General features: G+C 37.3%; 2 protein-coding genes and 1 long non-coding RNA gene across 38 annotated transcripts in view; 1 reads left to right on the plus strand and 2 right to left on the minus strand.

Moving 5' to 3' along the window:
• Window positions 1–20,162, plus strand: part of TRAK2 (trafficking kinesin protein 2) — a 42,053-nt gene that overhangs the window by 1,526 nt on the left and 20,365 nt on the right. For 3 of the 24 annotated variants that reach the window (XM_080599641.1, XM_080599633.1, XM_080599635.1), the window contains exons 1-3: window positions 8,699–8,770; window positions 16,258–16,370; window positions 18,924–19,257. Coding sequence is in view for 23 of the 24 variants with exons in the window: in XM_080599633.1 (XP_080455759.1) it covers window positions 19,221–19,257 (37 nt within the window). In the remaining variant the exon portion in view is untranslated. The other 21 variants (XM_080599647.1, XM_080599634.1, XM_080599631.1 and 18 more) reach the window with 18 other exon arrangements.
• Window positions 1,680–10,203, minus strand: STRADB (STE20 related adaptor beta). Of its 13 annotated transcripts, none has more exons than XM_080599713.1 (13): window positions 10,097–10,203; window positions 9,094–9,187; window positions 7,950–8,006; window positions 7,575–7,655; window positions 7,116–7,215; window positions 6,498–6,619; window positions 5,925–6,033; window positions 5,272–5,395; window positions 4,503–4,674; window positions 3,989–4,093; window positions 3,536–3,765; window positions 2,902–2,944; window positions 1,680–2,497 (listed from the first exon to the last, which is right to left on the minus strand). In XM_080599713.1, the coding sequence occupies exons 3-13, from the start codon at window positions 7,959–7,961 to the stop codon at window positions 2,345–2,347; spliced, it is 1,251 nt and encodes a 416-aa protein (XP_080455839.1). In that variant the 5' UTR covers window positions 7,962–8,006; window positions 9,094–9,187; window positions 10,097–10,203; the 3' UTR covers window positions 1,680–2,344. The 13 variants fall into 13 exon arrangements, with proteins under 13 accessions (XP_080455839.1, XP_080455838.1, XP_080455842.1 ...); XM_080599712.1 differs by having other exon boundaries at window positions 10,069–10,201; XM_080599716.1 differs by lacking the exon at window positions 10,097–10,203 and adding an exon at window positions 10,021–10,052.
• Window positions 13,101–20,162, minus strand: LOC308198105. Its single transcript, XR_013953638.1, has 2 exons — window positions 19,363–20,162; window positions 13,101–14,508 (listed from the first exon to the last, which is right to left on the minus strand). It is a non-coding gene; the product is annotated as an uncharacterized lncRNA (long non-coding RNA).

Genomic DNA, 20,162 nt, shown 5'->3' on the forward strand with positions numbered 1-20,162 from the left:
ACCAAGCTATCAATTTGTTTCACTGATCATGAAAACATTTTGTAAATGTATAAGAAAAAAAAATCTCATGGAGCTTAAATACAATATTCCTTGAAAATTTCAAGTCTAATTTCAGCTCTAGTTCATATGCTAGTAACACATTTGGTATGAGTAAAAGTAAATAAACAGGTGCTCTGAGAAATAACAGGTTTATTCTGCTGAGAAGTGTGTCAGTTTGGAATGGAAAGTCCCAACAACTTGCATCTTAACGATACAGATCATGTATGTCAGATTTTGAAAACACTAATTGTATGCAAAAACTTTTTCATAGCACCATATTTCAGATTTCCAGTCGAACACAGTTTTGTTTCCAAGAATTTGCTTTCAGGTGCCAGGTAGTTGAAACCTCCTCAACAATATGATGTTTACACTTTTTTAGATGTTAACTGATGTATTTTGCATTATTCTTTAGAGGAAAGTATCACAGTTTATGAGCAAAACTACAACAAACCTTTCAGTAAACTTATTCAGGGACTAGTTTCAAGTATTTATGGTTATTTTAAAAATTAATATAAGTCACAGTGCCTCTTAATTGCTTTTGTTTGATTTTTTTTTTAATGCAGCAGTTCTAACAGTAAGAATTTTGAGCTTTTTAACTTATAATACTGCATCTCACTTCCTTCTTAAAAGTTACATTAGTACATGAACTGGAACAGTATTTAGAAAAAAGTAATTCTAGTTTTTCCACAGAAAGAAAGATAGCAGCACAGTAACTCAATTGGAATAGTTGGTTGTTTAAATCAGTCTTAAGTTCATTATTAGTATTCAAGTTTATTTTTATAGAGGGATTGCAGGGTACCATTCTTTCAAATGAAGCTTGCAAACACTAGCACTTCAGCTGTATGATATTTTCTGCATTTTTTTTTGAAAGTGTAATAATATTCAGATGTCTGTAATTGAAATATGTACAACTTCATGCATATTTTCACTTGTTTGACTTGGGGTTTATGTATACTGTTACTTAAAAATTACTTGTAGATTCTGTATTTTATTTTAAAAGTTAAAATTCTTAGTGGTTAGGAATTAAGAACCTTAGGGGGTTCATGTAAGACTAACGTCTTCTCTAAAGAGTGCACAAGTTATTAATATTTTTATGACTAACTAGAATAACTTACCCATTTAAATAACTATTTTCTTAACTAGTAGCTGACATAAATATGAAATTTATTTCTTGCAGTAACAATAAGCTGTTAGTATAATTGAACTGTGGTGAAAATAGAAGTACTAGAATTACAGAAACAAATGGAGGCAGATAGGGTAAGTTGATTGAAAGGTTCTTAATTTTAGTTTTACCTATTATGTTTTGAATTATAAGAGCTCTCTTCACAACATAATGAGTAGAATTGATTTTTTTTATTAATACTTCAGTGTGGTCATTTAGAAATTCATGCATCTCAGGCTTGAATTCTGGTCATTTTGCCTTCAAGGCTTTTCACGGAAGCTGCTGGCAAAGCAGAAGTATTCTCAAGACTGGTTGCAGGTAAGCCCAGCTGTGTAAGATTCAAGTACTTAACAGTGGAATGTTGTATAAGTTAAAAACTCAAAATGTGTCCATTCTGTATCTATACACTTTCACTTCTGTCAGAACTAGTCAGTAATAGGTACTTTGGGACAGAACTTTTTCCTAAAATGTAGTGAGGATATATCTTTTTTTTTTTTCAAGACATCAATAAATGCAGATGCAAAAGCACAAATTTGTACTAAAACTGTAGACAAATGCAAGAGTATGAGTCATTTTCAAGTAGTTTCTTTGGACAACATGCAATATTAAAATTGCAGGAAAGACTTGATGGACTGCTAAACGGGCAAGTATTGACAGCATGTCAAGTGAGAAAAATGTCTTCTGGGAGGTGTGAGATTTTTTTTTTTTTTCGTATCATCAGCTAATTTCTGCAGTAGAGGATTCCTCCTTACTATCATATCATTTGGGTGATAATGAAAAGACAAAAAAACGAAGCCTTGCATTCAGAAAGGCAATTGATCTGCAGTAATGTGAGCTAAAAAAAATGCATTATAGACAACAAATAAGAGGGCTCCTGTTGTATTTTTAAAGAAATATTTGGAAAGAGGGAGATAAGAGGTCAGTCATTCTCTATATACAGTTTTCCTTGTGGTCAGAGAAAGTGAGGTGTACTGCACTTCGTGATGCCCAGATGGGATTAAGTTAATGAAATATGGCCACTTCAACTGCATTTTCAAGTATACCTTGTCTAATTGTATTTTAACCATACAAAGTAAAGCAGCAAGTAGAAATCACATTTTCCTTCTTTGAAGCACAGGAGAGGTATGATTGTTTGGTGTCTACTTAGAATTCCCAGTCTGTTTCATGTTGATTTGTAGTAATGCATCCAAGTTCAGTCCCAGCTGCTGCTGAGGGCAGTGCCAAGAGCTCTGATCTACTATTTTGAACAGGAGGCGGTAACAGGGACAGTAGTGAGCTCTGTGTTTGTTTTTTTATCTAGAAAGAAGAAAAGAAACAAAAAAGGACTGCCCATAAATCTGCATAACCTTGTATCTGACCATTAAAAACACATGAAATCATAGAGCCATGTTCTTTCATGTTACAATACTGAAAGCAACAGGAAAAGAGGTTTACCTTTCCTTACTCTAGAGAAAGTTGAATTAGTCTTCCACAACTGATCACATTAGCTATGCAGTTCTTCTGCTTTTAATCAAGAATATTAACCAATTTTCTTATTAGTTAGGCCAACTTATAATAAAATAAAAACTGTTTGAAGCAAATAGGCTGTTACCTGCTGCTTTTTGCTTTCAGCTGATCTAATTATTCCATAATCCAACTCTAAAATTTTGTGACTTATTTAGATTATAGCTGTGTCATTTAATAAAAATTAGTAAACTCACCTGCTTGAAGAACATATGCGAAAGCAAACTGCTTGCTGATGGCCTGGAACACAAAATGAATGATAAAATTACATTTTGAAAAGTTAAATACTGCTTTTGGAAAAGGGGCTAGGTTGACAAATCAGTTTCAGCTGTGTGGTTATTTGTCCATAGAACAAATGTGAAGCATGAGGAAGGCAGCACAGAACTCAAACTCTGTGCCTCAGTTTATAGCAAGGACACTACTAAACAGATCAGTTTACTTTTAGTTTTCTTTTCATTTTTCTGCTTAACAAAGAATTTAATGTCTCATTCAGAAAAGACATCGTACTGAAAACATACTTCAGTTTGTTGTTTTTTCTTGGACAGAGTGCAGGTTTAAAAATTAAACTTGTTGAACCACCATACGAAGTACAGTCATTGTAAGAGATTCAGGCCTGGGGGATGTCAAACAAGCCTGTAAAAGCACAGTTCCGTTACCAGGCATAATAGTTCTTAAAGTACAAGACCAATGTTAAGTGTAGTGTTTTGTAGAGTAATTCTGGTCTGAAATTCCGATTTTAACAGCATTCAACTAATTATTGTATCCTAAACTGTGAGCTATACTTAGTCTAAGACTGAAGTGACAGAAAATTAATTTTTATGAGAATATTACCTTTTCTCGGGATCCTGTTGCAAACAAAGTTCTACCAAGTTGTGGAAGGCAGGGGAAAACGTTTTGGAAAAGGGAATTTTTAGTCTTTCACTGGTCATTGTGCGTGTCATACTCTCACCAATTCCAGAATCAACACCTGATCGGGAATTCTTCATCCTGGATTCCCCATGGGGGAATGTATTTATATCCCAAGGACAATATGCAGGACCTTTCAGTTTTTGCAGCAGCATCTAGTAGAAAGGAACATCATTTAGAAGATTCCAGCACCTATCTAGACCTACACAGGCTATACTATGAAACTTCATAAATTGAAGGATTATTTGATCTAGCAAGAAGCATGCATGTTCGAAATAACTAAAAGCAGACATCATTTCATCAGTAATAGTACTGATTTCTCTCAATAAAACAAAATAATCAGAGTTTTCTGAAGTAGAGATTAGTTCAGCATCATACCTGAGTGCAAGGCATCTCTTGAAATGGAACACGTCCATTGGCTAATTCACATGCTGTGATTCCCACACTGTAAATATCAGACTTCATGTTATACCCAGACAAATCCTGTAAGACGAATAAAACTACTGCATCACTAAAGCTATTGATCAGTACAGACAAAAATACATCTACATATTACAAGATTTTAATATCCTGTAGTCTACATAGGATTGAGGCAATCAACAAATTGTGAAACCTGCGGCTTTTTTCAAAAATCTGAAGAGAATTTTTAGGCTCTGCACTAGTTTTCAGGAAGAAAGTCAGGTGAAGAGATTCAGTTGTACAGCACCACCTTACTAATGGCTTTAAAACCTGTTCTCTTTAGGAAAACTACAAATTCAGCATATCTGTTTTGTTCTGTTTTGAAGCTGCAGTTCAACAGCTTCTATTGCACTTCCACAAGCAGACTTAAGCTAGAAGTTGAGTACTTCCAGTAACTTTGAAATAGGAAGAATGAAGTGTAATTTATACTGACCTGTCTCAGTAGTTCAGGACTCAGCCAAGGAAGTACAGATGTACTAAACTGGGGGAAATCATATACCACCTTTGACTTTTGTCCATTGTTAACTAAACTGTAAAGATTGTTTAAACCAGAGAGAGAAACCAGTCCGTCCCCTGAAATCAGAATGTGGCTAGCTTTAATATTCCTGTAATACAAAGTTGTAAATTTTAGTTACACATTAGTCAAAGCACCACTAAAGTAGAAAGGCTTTCCTATTTCATTAACTTACATTGAGATGTTTACATTCAGTTCTATTTATCAGATTAATTTCATGAAAGGTCTTCACTCAGTATGTCTTTTTTAATACACCCCAAAAGAGAGGAGAAGAGGCTGGCAAGAAAAACTGATTGCCAGAAATTGGAGAAGGACCTTCCTTTCTGGCAAAGGATGTAAAGTAAGGAAGTTACTTCTACAACTCTCATTCTCTTCAGCTTCAAAAACATAAACCCAGACAAATGTATACAATGATTTAAATAAGAGGACTGATGTTACAGAAATACAATTCCTGTACCAGCTGTCTTTAAACAATTTGTGGATATCTGTTCTTGTTAAGCTTCTGCAAACTTGGTTCTGCTATATTATTAAAAAAAATGCTCCTGCACTATGTTTGACATAAGAAGGAATACAGAAAAAGGAAAGGAGACAACACGTGAGATGAAAATGGGTTTTGAAATGAAACTAAATTCTTAATAAACTAGATGCTGTAATGTGATTCTTACCTATGGCACTGACATTCTCCTACCTGTGAATGTAGCCATTCTGGTGCATGTAATTTAATCCTCTGATTGCACCAAACAGAATGTTCCCTATCAAAGCTTCACTCATTCCTTCAGGAAAGTAAGTCTTCAGCAGGTGTCTAGCAGAACCTAGAAGAGGGGGAAAAATCACTAACAACTATCTAAGTCTAACAAGCCTTGTTAAACTATTTGTCTATGCTTGCTTCCTTGCATGCATTCACAAGAGTGGTATTCTTGTTTTTATACTGCCTATGGTACATCAAGAAAACTTACATGGATGCAGCTGATGCATCCATCAAAGATCACAGTCAAGTCATGCTGGGTAACTGAAAGTCTATGCCAAACCTGCACTGAAACCAAACAAGTTTTCTGTTGGCAAAATTAAAAATTCTGTAAAGTCAAATGCATCTCTCAGTTATCATTCCACACATTGTGGCTGTTAGGATTAACTGCAATTTAAGTTCAAATGCCAATCTTTGCTGGGGAGGAAGATGATATACAGAAGGCTTCTCTAAACAATTGGTTTAGGAAGGTGTGCTCCACTCCCTTCTTCTGTACAAGACAGGAGATGCTTAAAAAACACTCATGAACTGTGTGGCATAAACTGTATCAGTCCTTTTTTTGTTACTATTCCTAAACTGCAGTTAACAGTCCTTACCATAGGCCATGAATGGAGAAATGACCCAAAGCCAACTACCAGCTGTAAACACAGTCCAAAACGTCATTATGTTGGGATGCTGGAAAAAGTGGGATAGAACCACCTCATTCTATGGAATTAAATGAAAATGGATATGTTAACCACAAGACATCTGTCTTACTAAGAGCATTAATTATGTCAGTAAGCAGTAGAAAGAACTGTTCCCTGGGGGCATTTATACTGAGTTGCAGGTGATGTGCGTAGCCTGCAATAGAAATCCAAATAGTTTGTGTTTGACTGCGTTTGTCTGAAGTCAAGTCTAGTTTATTCATGGTCTGAAGTTTTGCTGTTAAATGCAGAGTACAAAATGCCTTTCAAAAGAAAAGTTGTACAATTATGAGGATTTCTAAAACATTTGCCAATGGTTTCTTCAGAAAGCAACTCTCAAATTTATACATGCCTCGCGTTGTGCCTTTGAAGTGAAAACGTGACCTAAATGACCCAGTAAAAACACGAAGGCTACCTCTGTTTAGTAAACTCCTGTGTGTTCATCAGTATCTTCACCAAACTGGCACTGAATTGCTGTTGCTTTACCTGTAAGGTTTTCAAATGCTCTTCAGAGCAACTTTCTAGGTCTGTGATCCTTACAGCAACTTGCATGCCTGTAGGTGTATGCCGTGCAAGGTAGACTGAAGTTAAGTTGTTGAATCTCCTTCCTGAAACCAGAAGTGGATACCTTAACAATGGAAAATGTAATAATCTACCACATAATTTTCTTCATATTTAGAGATCACTTTGCAGTTACACTTTACATCACTTTTAGTATCCACATTAGAATAAACACACATGCACAGTGGGATTCAGTGCAGACATCCTTAGGACAATCAACTCAAGTAGCCAAATGGTAAGAGATGAAGTTAATGCTGTATTTATTGTTCACATACCTTATATTAAAAGAGACACTGATGTCCAAATGCACAAACTTCAAAAGAAAATTTCAGATAACTGTTGATTTCTTATATTTTAAAACAAGTGATAACTGAAACATGAGAGCTGTTCTGTACTTCTCTCAACTAAGTAGATACAAGATTAGTTCTAGTAAGCTGATAATACATTTTCCAAACTTAATAAATATTTATTGCAGTTAGCAATAACCTAGCGAGAGAATGCATCTGCAAGAACAAGAAATATTTTAAGGTATGGTTATATTACCTATTTCCACCTGGAGTTCATAGTGAGAGACATTGGAAGAACAAAATATCATTTCATTCCCTCCTGTAGATGGGGGAATCCAGGCTAGTTCAGAATCAGCCTAACAGTGGGGAAAAACACAGTTTTCAGAATTACTGTGTACATTTATTTGTTTAAAGTAAATGCAGAAATACCATTAATCAGAATGTTAAGATCAAATACTCAAGTCAGAATATTCAGGACAGTGCTTTTACCACTATGCTGAGACTTAGATAAATAAGCTGCTGCGTTTTTTTGTGTTTTTTTTTAAACTACTACAAGATTAAGAGTAATACTTAGTCACCTATAGTTCTCTTCTGAAGTGGGAGACCCGAAGTACTGTGGTTATTTTTTTTAAGATGTGCCCCCTAATGAGATAATTTTTCACATGTACAGCTTCATATTTAACTTTGCCAGTTAATTTTTTTTCTTTCTTCTTACCAGGCATTCATGGATGCTGCTCTGAGATTGCTTTTCTGGTCTGAGTGACTCAACTGGTGTACGTAGAATACAGGAACAGTCCTTGAGAACAGAAACAAGCGAGTGTTAGTGGACTTGCTGCAATTTATTAAACATGGCAAGGGGAAAACATCGGAAGTAATCCCTATAAGTTCAGAAAGTTTTCCACTACAAGCAGTTAAGAAACAACACAGAGCATATGGCAGACCCAGAACTAAACAGTCTCCTTTCCCGAAAGTTGATACAACAGCACTGTGGAAATCTCCTCACGTATGACATTTCACCAGAACTTTCTCACTTTCAGGTATGACTGGGTAACTAGGTACAACAGTCAAAGATTCTTAAATACAAACTTACCAAACAAGACATGGAACTGCTTTAGATGAGGGGAAAAGTCATATACACCCATTTATCCTAGAAAAATTAAAGTAGCAACAACATAAGATTGTCCATGAACATGTGACGAACATCAGTCTCTCTTTAAATCAGAGCTGTGAGGCATTCCTGTTATCTCACACACACAAACTTCTGCAGGTTTGGGAAGGCCTGCTTGTATCAAACCTTTAAGCAGCGTGCAACGTACGTTTCAACTAAAGTTTTCCTTTTTAATTCATGGGTTAAGAAATCCTATTACCATTTCTGAACGAGCAATGTAATTACAAGTTAACTGCATAAGTGCAGAGAATAAAGAAGAAATAGATTCATGAATCACTAGCAGTTCATAAGAAAGAAAAAAAAATGTATGTTTTAAAGGAGCACAGCTGTACTAGTCATATTTCAGCTCAGCTGCGTGCAGATGAACTAGCTCACAAAAAGCAAGCCAAAAGCTATTACTCTCAGTTGTGAAACGTAGAGTGCAAATACTACTGTAGGGAACTTGAGTAAGAAAAGGAGGAAAAACAACTAATTTTTTCACATTACTTAGGTTACAGAATCAGCGTTCAAACATCACAGATCAGAGTAGCCACTTTGCAAGTCCCCTAGCAGACTTGCTTTCTGCCTAATGTTTTGAAAGCTTACGTGGGGAGGAGAGAGAGATGACTGTCTAATAAGTATATGAGGTTTCTGAAGTGTAAAGTGAGACTAACTAATTTACTTTAGCTACCTGATGATCTACAGGTGAGTCTTCTACCATGAAGAATCCTACTTGGCAGATGACATAAAATCCACCAAGGGAGGTAATTCCATCTTAACACGTGATTATTGCTTGAAAGTTAACTTTAAAATGGTGAACTACTACATCAGAGACTGATCATTCTGTTTATCAAGGAGATAGGCTTGATTATATCCATCATTTAAATTATGTATGCTGTTTAATCAAGGCAACAGTCTGAAAAGGTAACAAGCACTGACCACCCATCCACTGCCAAATATCTAATCCTTAATATCTTTATCCTAAAAAAATTGCTTGAAGTAATTCCTTTTTAAAGATGAAAAATGGAGACAAAAAGAGATCCTTAATAGGTATTTGGCTTCTTCCAAGGATCAGGACTTGACTTACCCAGCTTCACTGAGAAAGTCTGTGGCAGGGTAGGAAAAAAATGCAAATGCCCCGAGACATTGGCCAGTACTGTAACAGCTATGGTATCCTTCTCCTATTGGAAGAAAGAAATCTCATGCCATCATACAAAATAAGTTACTCTGTTGCTTGGAACATGAATCTGCAAAAGTTAGGCTGAAGAATAAAGTCTTGATAACTAGAACATACTAAAGTGAAATTGAAGAATTTGTTCAAAGGTATGAAAGGGTATGACCAACCATCAGATGTGTCTGTGATTCACATTTTTCAAATAACATCAATAAGGTGTTTTTTCTTTTTTTTCCTTCTGTAGTTTAATATTGCTTCCATTTTCATTATGATTTTGGGTCACGTCCCTACCTAAACCTTTTCTACATTTTTCTTTCTACAACACAGTCTTTCTTTGTACTGTAGATCGTGAGAGCAGCAGCCCACAGCTGAACTGACACATTCATCCTAGCTTGGCCAAAGCTTCAGATGCGGTGAACAGTGCCGGGAGAAAGCAGTTTGATCTATTCACAGGAAAACACAAACTGCAAACTGCGAAGACTCTGCAGCCCAAAGCCCAAGTACCTCAACCGCAGGTCGCGGTTCTGTTCCCGCGGGGCCGCAGCTGGCACTCGAATGCGGGAGCGGCCGCAGCAGCTCCTTGTTACATACCCTGAGGCAGGGTGACCCCGGGAGCCTCCCGCAGCGCCGCTCCCCACTTGCTCTGTTCATCGTGCACCGCGCCTTCCCCGCGGCGCCCCCACCTCCCTCCGGCCCCCCGCGGCGGCCAGGATCGGGCTGCCCCTGCCTATGCCCCTGCCAGCGCGGCAGCAGCGGCCCCCGCTCCCACTTCCCCGGCCCGCCCGGCTTCCTCCGCAGTGGGCCTGGGAGTGCGGCGCTACCGGCCCGGGGCCCCCTCACCCCCAGCACGGCCGTGAAGCCCTGCGGGAAGGAAGCGCCCGTTCCTACCCGCCGCCAGCCCGAGGCCCCGCCTCACTCTTAGCCCAAGCGGAGCCGCAGGGGGCGGTGGAGGCGGCACGGCGTACTGTGGGGCTGACGGTTTGCGCCGGTGGGTGACTCGGCCCTGCCGCGCAGCTTGCTGGGATTTGTAGTTCTGCGGCCGCAGGCGGGCGGAAGCCAGCGCCGCCCTGCCTCAGCCGCCGGCTGATTACGTTGGGGCTGCCGCCTGGCGTCCCCGTCGACCTCGGGTGCCGAGGGCGGGGGGGTGGAGCGCCGGAGCAGGCTCGGGGCGGGTAAGAGGTGTTCGGCGCTGAGCTAGGGTGGCACAGTCGCCCTGGTCTCTTCTCTCTGTCTCGCGTGTTAACCTCTTCAGAGCTGCATTCTCTCCCTTGTCTCTTGGGGCCGTCCCCCGCTGAGCTGTGGTACCGCCGCGCTCTCTGGGTTCTCCCGCAGCAGCCGACATGCTGGGCATGGGGCGCTGCGGGGGGCGCGCCGCGGCTTGGCGTGCCGTGAGAGCACGGGGCTGGTCCCCCACTCGTCTGGCCTTGTGGCTCCGGGCGAGCCGTACCGTCACGTATGGCGTACGCTCCCGGGGAGGGAAGGCAAACAAAGAATTCCTCATCCTTTCCTGTGTTGCAATTGACAGAAATGGTTTGTTTGTTTGTTTGTTTGTTTTCGGGTGGTAATGTAGATACGCATTATGTTAAGGCTTTATCCGTTCAATATATATATGCTTAGACTGCAGTCAGGTGTTAGACCCTTGCTAGTGATGGCTGTGACTGCAGGCACGGCAGACGGTGTGACCTTCAACATGCTCTCTAGTTTCCTGTGTTATGAAAATACGGATTTTAAATCATGTGGGCTCTGCTTGGAAGTTCATGTTTCTGCTCTTAGAAGACAAAGCTTGATGAAATTTTAATTGTGGTCCATCATACATATGGTTTTGAGGGCAAGGAGATTTTGGCTTCCATAAATTTTTTAATTATAGTGTTGCATTCTGATCTTCTGAGTAAACTGTAATAATAGCTTTTTTCCTGTCAGCCACCCTAGTGAAAAAGTGCTATATGGAGTTGCAACCTTTATTTATTTATTTATTAAAAGAATCAATCTATAGGCTGTTGAAAACATACTTTTTTGTTTTTTCAGAGATACTGTTGACTGATTGTGAGAATGCAATGCAAATACCTACTCTACTAGGAAATAACTTTTGACACAATGTGTTACAAGGTAGCATAGCAGGTTAGCTTTCATATACTTGTTATTTTTGTATAAAGGTGTATTTCCAAGTAAAAATTTGTTGACTTCTTAGGATTTTGGTCTTTGGTGTAATGATAACCACTCACTAAAGCCTGCAACTATCTGATTTTATTTAATTACTGATGCTTGGCTGCTAAGAATATTATGTAGGATATACTGAAGTTCATCTGTTATCTTCTTCTTTTCATATATTTTCACCACTAGTCATAGTATAACTAGAATTTAATTTATTTTGTCAGAAGGAGGAAGGAAAAAAGTAGGACAGATATATGGAAAGCTGGATCTCATTAATTCTGTTGTCTAAAGGAGAACCTGTTAGTCTTTTTTCCATCTTTCCAGTTCTCGTCCACAGCTAAGACTACATGACTGGATGCGCAGACTGGGGGTGATGTGATACCTTAGATGTGAAGGTATTTGGCACTCTGTTCGTATTGGTACAGCCAGACATCATCTTGTCTGTTTGGAGGTACACTGGTTTGAAGGACTTGAGGAAACATAAAGGAAATGCACTGTAGACGACTAGTAAATAATGCTTTTCAACCAGATAAGTGTGCTCAATATTCATTTCTACTACTGTGTTTCTTGACTACATTGCCTTTGCTTTGAATCTCTATTTTCTTGCTTTTGGTATATATACATTTCAGGAAAGTTAAGTAGGTTGTTTACCTCATTCTTGTACTGAAAGTGTGCATACTTTTTTGTTTGCTTGCTTGCTTTTAATTGTGCTTTTAATATAGAAGGTAATATGAAAACAATGAATTACTAATAGCTGAAATTTGACAGCTCTTTAGTGATGGTGTCCTCTGTTAGAACTGTATCAGTTTATCAAATTTCTATGATGAGTATTTGAAAATATAACTTAAGGAGTAGAGTGCTGGAAAATCACAGGCTTTTCTGCTGATAGTTTACATCTAATAGAGGCCTTGCTGTGGTGAATATCATGCAGTTGAAAGGCAATATTTTAGGAGGGATAAACGTGATTTGTTGATAGTTTTCCCAGAAGATACAAAAATAACATTTTCATAGAGATGTTTACAAAAGAGATGACAAATCCTTTTATCTAGTTGGATTGCTAGCAGTACTCTGGTGACTGGGTCTTACAGATCAGTCTGGTTTATTTTAATAAATACAGAATTATAACTGTTAAAATGCTGAGCACTAGCTGGGGTATATATTAAGAACTTTAAATCACTTGCTTGACTGAATTCAGCTGTGCATCAACCTGAAAACATTAGTGATTTTAGTGGAAAATGTTACGTTCATTTGAAGTATACTTGTATACTTTATAGACAACAAGATTCAATTTTTAAAGAACCCTCTAACAAACTTTTAATGAAATACTAGCACAGCACTTGCCTCGTGAGTGTATATCACATTTTTATACTCCCTAATCAACAAATACTGGATTCATGACAGTTCTTTTTTTCTTAAAAAAAAAAACAAAATAACTAAAAGAAGAAATAAAGTCTACCTGCAAGAAATAAATGTATATGCGTAGTAATGTTTTGATTGTGCATTTATGGAAAAGAAGTAGTAATTAATAAAACTTGATATGGGTATTTCCTGTAGGTAGCATTCATCGGTTCAGCTGAAGATAGAATTCTATTAAGGATATGTTATTTTTACATTGTGTGGTAACGGTGGTATAGACAACCTCCAAGCATGGAGGACTTGCCAAAAACCTTGCTATCAAACTGTGATATGCAGCAGCATACATGTACACATATGCATAAAGCTTATATACCTGTACTTAAGTTGTTTGTTTGTTTGTTTGTTTTTGTTCCCCCCCCCCCCAATGGAAATTGCATATTATTGCAAATGGCTGACAAGGAGAAAAAGTCACAGAATCACAGAATCATCTAGGTTGGAAGAGACCTCCAAGATCACCTAGTCCAACCTCTGACCTAACACTAACAAGTGATCCACTAAACCATATCATTAAGCTCTAAATCTAAATGTCTTTTAAAGACCTCCAGGGATGGCGACTCAACCACTTCCCTGGGCAGCCCATTCCAATGCCTAACAACCCCTTCAGTAAAGAAGTACTTCCTAATATCCAACCTAAACCTCCCCTGGCACAACTTTAGGCTGTTCCCCTCGTCCTGTCACCAGGCACATCCTGTCACCAGGCACGTGGGAAAATAGACCAACCCCCACCTCGCTACAGCTTCCTTTCAGGTACCTGTAGAGTGCAATAAGGGCACCCCTGAGCCTCCTCCAGACTGAACAATCCCAGCTCCCTCAGCCGCTCCTCATAAGGTTCTCCAGAACCCTCACCAGCTTCGTTGCCCTTCTGTGGGCTCGCTCGAGCACCTTGATGTCCTTGTAGCGAGGGGCCCAAAACTGAACACAGTACTCGAGGTGCGGCCTCACCAGAGCCGAGTACAGGGGGACAATCACCTCCCTAGACCTGCTGGCCACACTGCTTCTTATACAAGCCAGGATGCTGTTGGCCTTCTTGGCCACGTGAGCACACTGCTGGCTCATATTCAGCCGACTATCAACCAATACTCCCAGGTCCTTCTCGGCCAGGCTTCTTTCCAACCACTGACCTCCCAGCCTGTAGCGCTGCTTAGGGTTGTTGTGCCCTAGGTGCAGGACCCGGCACTTGGCCTTGTTGAACTTCATACAGTTAAAGTGAGTCTGTCTTGGCTGAAGTCTGGATGAAAAGCCTGAGAGAACTGTTGTGGCCAGCTTCGTGACCCTCTTGATATTCGTCATTTTCCAAGATGTGTTCTCCAGCTTTCACTCTGAACCCTTATCCCACCCCAAATTCAAAAAAATCCAGGACATGCACAGGGTTCTATTTTTATTCTGTTTTCTTAGAGTTCTTTTCATATATCAGTTTCTTGAGGTTATTACTGTGTATAGTTGAGGTTTGCTTGTGATTATTTAGTAGTATGTTATTAGGACTGTGTTTGCTTACTCTTTAAAAGGATTTTTTTTTTTTCCTTACATGAGAGAAAAACAAACATTTAGGTTTCTATAGGGACAGTAATGGCTGAAAGCAACATTGGTGTTAGGAATGCAGCAAGTGTTAGTTGTGATAGAAAAAGTTCACACAGACTTGTTTTTCAGTATACATTACTTTGTCTTCCATCTCTTGCTATGTACTGTTGGAGGATTTGGTCTCTGCCTCTGAGCAGCAGTCCCAGGAATGTTTTTGGCAGCAATTCAGTGTGGTCATGTTTGCTGTAAGAATAGAACTGTTTCATTAACCTTGAAATGCAAAATATTTTTCTTGTTACTAGCTGACTTGACAACATTTCAATTGTAGTAATAAAAAGTAGTGTGTTTAATGACTCGATAAAATTGTTTTTATATTATATATTAACCTAACAGTAAAATTCAGAATTCTAGAGTAATTGACTCATTCATTTGGCATCCTTTTGGAAAATTAATTTAGAATCTTCTTCATTGTTGAAATTTTATTTGTGTTAGTTGTGGCCTGTTGTCTCGTATCCTATAATTGCACAGAGGAACAAATCTAGTTTAGTCTTTCCAGGTGATGGTGAGTATTCAATTGCTCTCAAATGGAAAACAGAGGAAATAAGAGTATATTTATATTTCAGTTTGGATGATGTCAAAAAAGATGACATATTTTGAATATGTTTTGAAGTTTTTATGCATGAAGAAATGTACACATACATTTGTTTGTCTAGTATTTCCAATTGGAAAAGCAACTCATCTCAGCTTTCAGTTAATTCAAATTTGAGCTCTCTGTTGATAGAAAGTCTTCTGAGTTATGTTGCATAATAACAAACTTAAACAGTTATGAAAAAACAACCATAGTACACATGGTATAGCATTTTTTTGTTTGTTTTCTTTATAGACTGTCAAGGTTTTGGTTTAAAAAAATACAGAGGAAATATTTTGTAATGTGATTAACCAAATATAAATAAAACATTGACTTGGATTAATATCATCCACTGTCACGTGGTTATAAAATGGAAATAATTTTTAGAATACAGTTTGTGAAATGTATTGCTGTACTAGATCAAATTTCTTCTGTGACACTTAAGAAATCTTTGAAACTCGAGGCAGACTAGTTATAAATACACATATAAGTAAATATGACAGTAAGACTATAGGAAATGTTGAAAATAGTAGCTGATAAAATGTCAGAGTAAGACTGCATACTTTCATATTATTTCCAGTTTGCTTATTTAGAAGAAGTTGTAAGTCCGCATGTGAAAATTTTCATCAGCTTGTACCTATGACTATACCTGTAGAATATGGATGACTAATTCTGTTTGATTTTACAAAAACACTTGCACCGGTATTTGGACTGTGTCTTACACATATAGATAGTAACTTAACTATATATAGCGCAAATTGGATATGACTCAATTGTTTTTTGTTTTGAGTTTACATTACTTGCATAGATCAAAAAAAAATTAATGAAATCTTCATGCAAAAGCAGTCATTCCTTATGTTCTTGCTATTACTGAAAATAATATTTTTATATTGTTTTAGAGAAATACTTGCATTTATTATAAGTATGCAAGAATAGTAACTTTCATCAAGTAGAACAGGAATTTTCAGCTTTATAAATTTTGCTATTGATTCATCATTTTGGAAAGTCAGTCTAAGCACAGACAGTAGATAAGTGATTTTTTTTGCTGTTCAGAATTTTGGCCTTATATACGTGCACTTGGAAACTTCCAAGTATTTCAGCCACTTGTGTCTCAGTAGTCTCCATCATTTCTGATGTCACTTAAATGCAGAGATAATGTCTTTGCTAATGACAGTCTTTAAATTCTCAGGTAAATCTGTTTCAAGTCATATGACTATTTAAGGTAGACAAAATCAATAAAAGCTTGAGTGTCAATTGATAAGAAATATTGTGCTCATGTTGACCATTCCTCTGATTTTCCCTTGCCTTCCTAGAAATATTGTGCTCATGTTGACCATTCCTCTGATTTTCCCTTGCCTTCCTAGAAAGCTGCAGAAGTGACAGATTAAAGAAGGATTCTGCCTTGCATTGGATAATTGTTTTTAAAATTGGACAAGAGTATAAATTTTGTGAGGGAGAAAAAAGCAAGAAAAATCAGGTATTAGTTACAAATTTCCTCACTTTCATGTGTCTGGAATATTAATCAGGGTTGACTTGTATAGAATATTTACAGTTATTTATTAAATAAGTAATTTGATCTTTTAGTCCAGACAGGACTTTCTTAAGTTTGGAGATTACAGTCACTAATAATGAACAATAAAGTAAGCTCTGGACTCTAATAATTTTTATCAAAAGTGTGCTGCTTTGATGCTTAAGTGGCATAGTTACTACTGGTAGGTGGCACAGCCCAATGCATCTACCTTATCAGACACAGACAACTCTGGTGTTACAATGCTTCCATGAGATTTCTGTGCAAAACGAGTATAGGATTAAGGTATTTATTGTAGAATTGTAGCTTCTGTGCTGCATGAAGCGTTCTGCTTAGAAATAGAACTGATTTTGTGTGTCCTGTGGTGATTTTCTGGGATGTCTTCCATCTCTTTGTACTGCTTTTAATTAATACCTTTTGTAATTGCACTTTATACATTAATAACACTACAAAGGTAATGTAGGTGGAAACCATACATATGGATGCTGACATATCTCATCTGTGGGGCAGGATTGCCATTGCAAACGTTTATTACCGGCCTCAGGCTCTGACTAGTCACAACTGCTATAATGCTGCATTGTCTTGTAACTGTATGCTGTCTTTCTTCCTTTAATGTGATTTGGATTTGTTTAATTGGCAGCTTTTGAATATGGTTTAGGGTAGAGGTCATAACCATAGTTCATACAACAGCATAACAGTCTTGAGATTAAAGCTTGAATAACCAAAAGAAACAGTAATTTTGCATTTTTATTCAGTTTATTTAGTAAGGCCACTTGCAAGCTTCTCCCTGTTAATATTATGTTACCTATCTAACTGCTTGTTAAACAGTTGTCTCTTAAATTTTTGTTCTTCCTTCTGATCAACATTTGATACTGTATTGAAGTCCCTCAATACCATACTTGCAAAGTAAGGAATGTAATCTTGGCATGTCTGATGGAGAAAAAAAAAAGAGACCCAAACCACCTTGCCTTGTGAGGTGGTTTTTCCTTATGTCAAATGTGGTTTACATCACAAACACAGTAAGAACTGCTGTGAGTACTTTTAAGTACTTGTTTAACTGAGAAATAAATCTTGTTTAAGCGGAGCCACACAGAGCTGCTTGCCCAGGACCATCTCCAGATGGCTTTTGAATATCTCCAAAGGTGGTGACTCCACAACCTATCTGGGCAACCTTTTCCAGTGCTCAGTCACCCTCATTTTTTTTTATTATTTTTTTTTTTTTTAAAGTGCTTCTTCAGTTCAGTCAGGATGTCCTGCATTTCAGATTTTGGCATTTCCTCTTGTTCAACAAAGATAAATGCAAAGTCCTGCACCTGGGGATGAATAAACTTGTGTACCAGTACATGCTGGGGGCTAACAGTCTGGATAGCAGCTTTGCAGAAAAGGACCTGGGGATCATTGACAGAAATACATAATATAATGCAAGAGGAATGTCAATATAAAAATTGAATAAATGGTCTTACATCACTAAGAATCAAAGTCCCATAACAAATTAACTTTCAAATAACAAATGTATCTGAAATCTCAGTCCTACAGTTCTTAGTAAGTGTCTAATATAGATAATAATTAAAACAGGTAAATAAAATACAAAGGAAGAAGGTATTGTTCATAAGTATAAGCTGACTTTAATGGAAGAAAATTCTTTCTTGATCTCCTGCTAAACTGTACAAGCAGATGAACAGGCAGGCTCTTGGCTTTCTTTAAAAAGCTCCTGCACTGTCCATTTTGAGCTTGTCAAATGAAAGATTACTACAGATGACAAGACAAATTTGTGTTTGTGCTTGGGGAAACTCTTAAGAGCAAATTTGAAATTAATGTAAGCTTTAAAGAGAATCATGTGTTTACTGAATGTAGAAGGAGGGAAAATGAGACCTTGTTCTCTTGCATTTTTTGTTTTTCTGTGTAGGATTACTCTTACATTTTACATGGAAGATCATCAGTCTGTAATAAGATCGTAAATTTCTGATAGATCCAAATCTTAATCAGTGGACTTCTAAAGTGGAAGAGATTGAAGACAACAGTCCAGTAAAATTTCTTTATGCCAATCTAATGTTCAGAATGATGATTTTGAAATCCTGCCTTTAAAACCCGTTGCTTTAAATGCACTTAGTAGCCTGAAGAAAATTTATCTTTAGTTGGAGCTGCTGTCCTTCAGTGTTGAAGGAAAGTGCCTCACTACAGTAAATGAGCCTGTAGTATACTAAATATTATATGGAAGAGGAGGAATAGTATAAACAAACAGTAATTGACGAAGTCAGTGGTGAAGGTGAGATGTCATGTTTGCAGGGAAAAGGCGTATTTTTAATGACACATTTAATATATAATGTAATGTTTAAACTAAGGATTATTTTTTTTTAATCTTTTAATTTATTTTTATTTTGGGGGTTAAACAGTAGTACAGGGTGGAAACTCAGTCTGAAAGAAATGAGGTCATGTTAATCGACTGGTCTCATTTGAAAGCGTGAAATCTGTTAAGCTCTGGTGTTCTTGTTTTATTTCTAGGTGATGGCTGAGCTGAGAAGCTTGTGAAGCTTATATGAAATATCCTATAGATATTTCTGCTGATGAGTAGTAAGTCAGATGAAAGAAATGAGCATGTCCTAAGACAGCAATAGATCTGGAGTATGAATCCGTGTACAGAAGTGAGTTGATGCCAGATTTGTTAACATCTCAGTAGCTTGATGGCTGTCCCTTATTCTGTAAATCAAACCCATCTTTCTGCCAAAGCAATAAGGGGACAGTGCACAATCTGACTACAGAATGTTACTTCTAAAGAAGTGAACTGTGAAGAAAAGACTCATGAATTTTGATCATAAGGTCTTGGAGAGCGTCTCTGGTAAGTTGGAGAAATAATTCTGTTACAAGTCCTGAATGTATCTAATATTTTAAATAATACCAACCTGAAAACTGCCTTGAATTTGATATTCTTTGTATTGCTTACCTGATATTGCAAATCAACAAAAATGGTGAGTCCTTTAATTAGCTTGTAAAATCAGTTTCCATTGTAAGATGTTTTTGATTCAGTGTTAATTGTCAATATTGGCATTTCTTCCATTGAAAGATACTGAAGACAGTCTTCATCTTTGGTGGAAATGTTCAAAAGATAATCATTGTATACCCTTGATGTGCAGTACTTTAGCAACTTAATGTTCCTTTTTTGCAATAATCTCAAAGAGACTAAGGGGGAAAAACAGGAAGAGCTAAATTTTACTGTTTAGAAGTTTGGGTACCATGTTCACATAAAGGATGATTCCATATGGATGATAATAGAATTTAGTATTTAAGTTGCCTGATTTTAAGGTAGTATTCCGTTGATATTTTTATTTACTTTATTCAAGCCTATGTTAATTACCAAACAAAACAATAAACAGAAGACAAAGAAGTATGTGAATTTCATTCAGGAAATCAACTGAATTTCCTTCAGGAAATCAACTGCTGCTAAAATGTAGGTCTGTGTTTTAGTTCAATAAGCAGGGAAAGATACAAATTGAAGCTCATTAAATGCACTGTATTTAAGAAGTCAGATGGAGCCATGGCTAGAACAGCTTTGCAGGAAGTTACGGAATCACTTGGGGATGAGGAATTTGCAAATACTACAATATCAATCAGTTTTCTGGTAATTTGTCCAGTACAGAAGAATTTTTTCAAACCTACTGAAAGTTTATAAAAGTATTTTATAGTATGTAGAATCTATACTGCTGTAGCATATAATAAATATATGGCATATTCAATAGTAATGTA

Source organism: Anser brachyrhynchus, assembly GCF_964034855.1.
Source record: "Anser brachyrhynchus genome assembly, chromosome: 7".
In the NCBI taxonomy this organism is placed as follows: Eukaryota; Metazoa; Chordata; class Aves; order Anseriformes; family Anatidae; genus Anser; species Anser brachyrhynchus.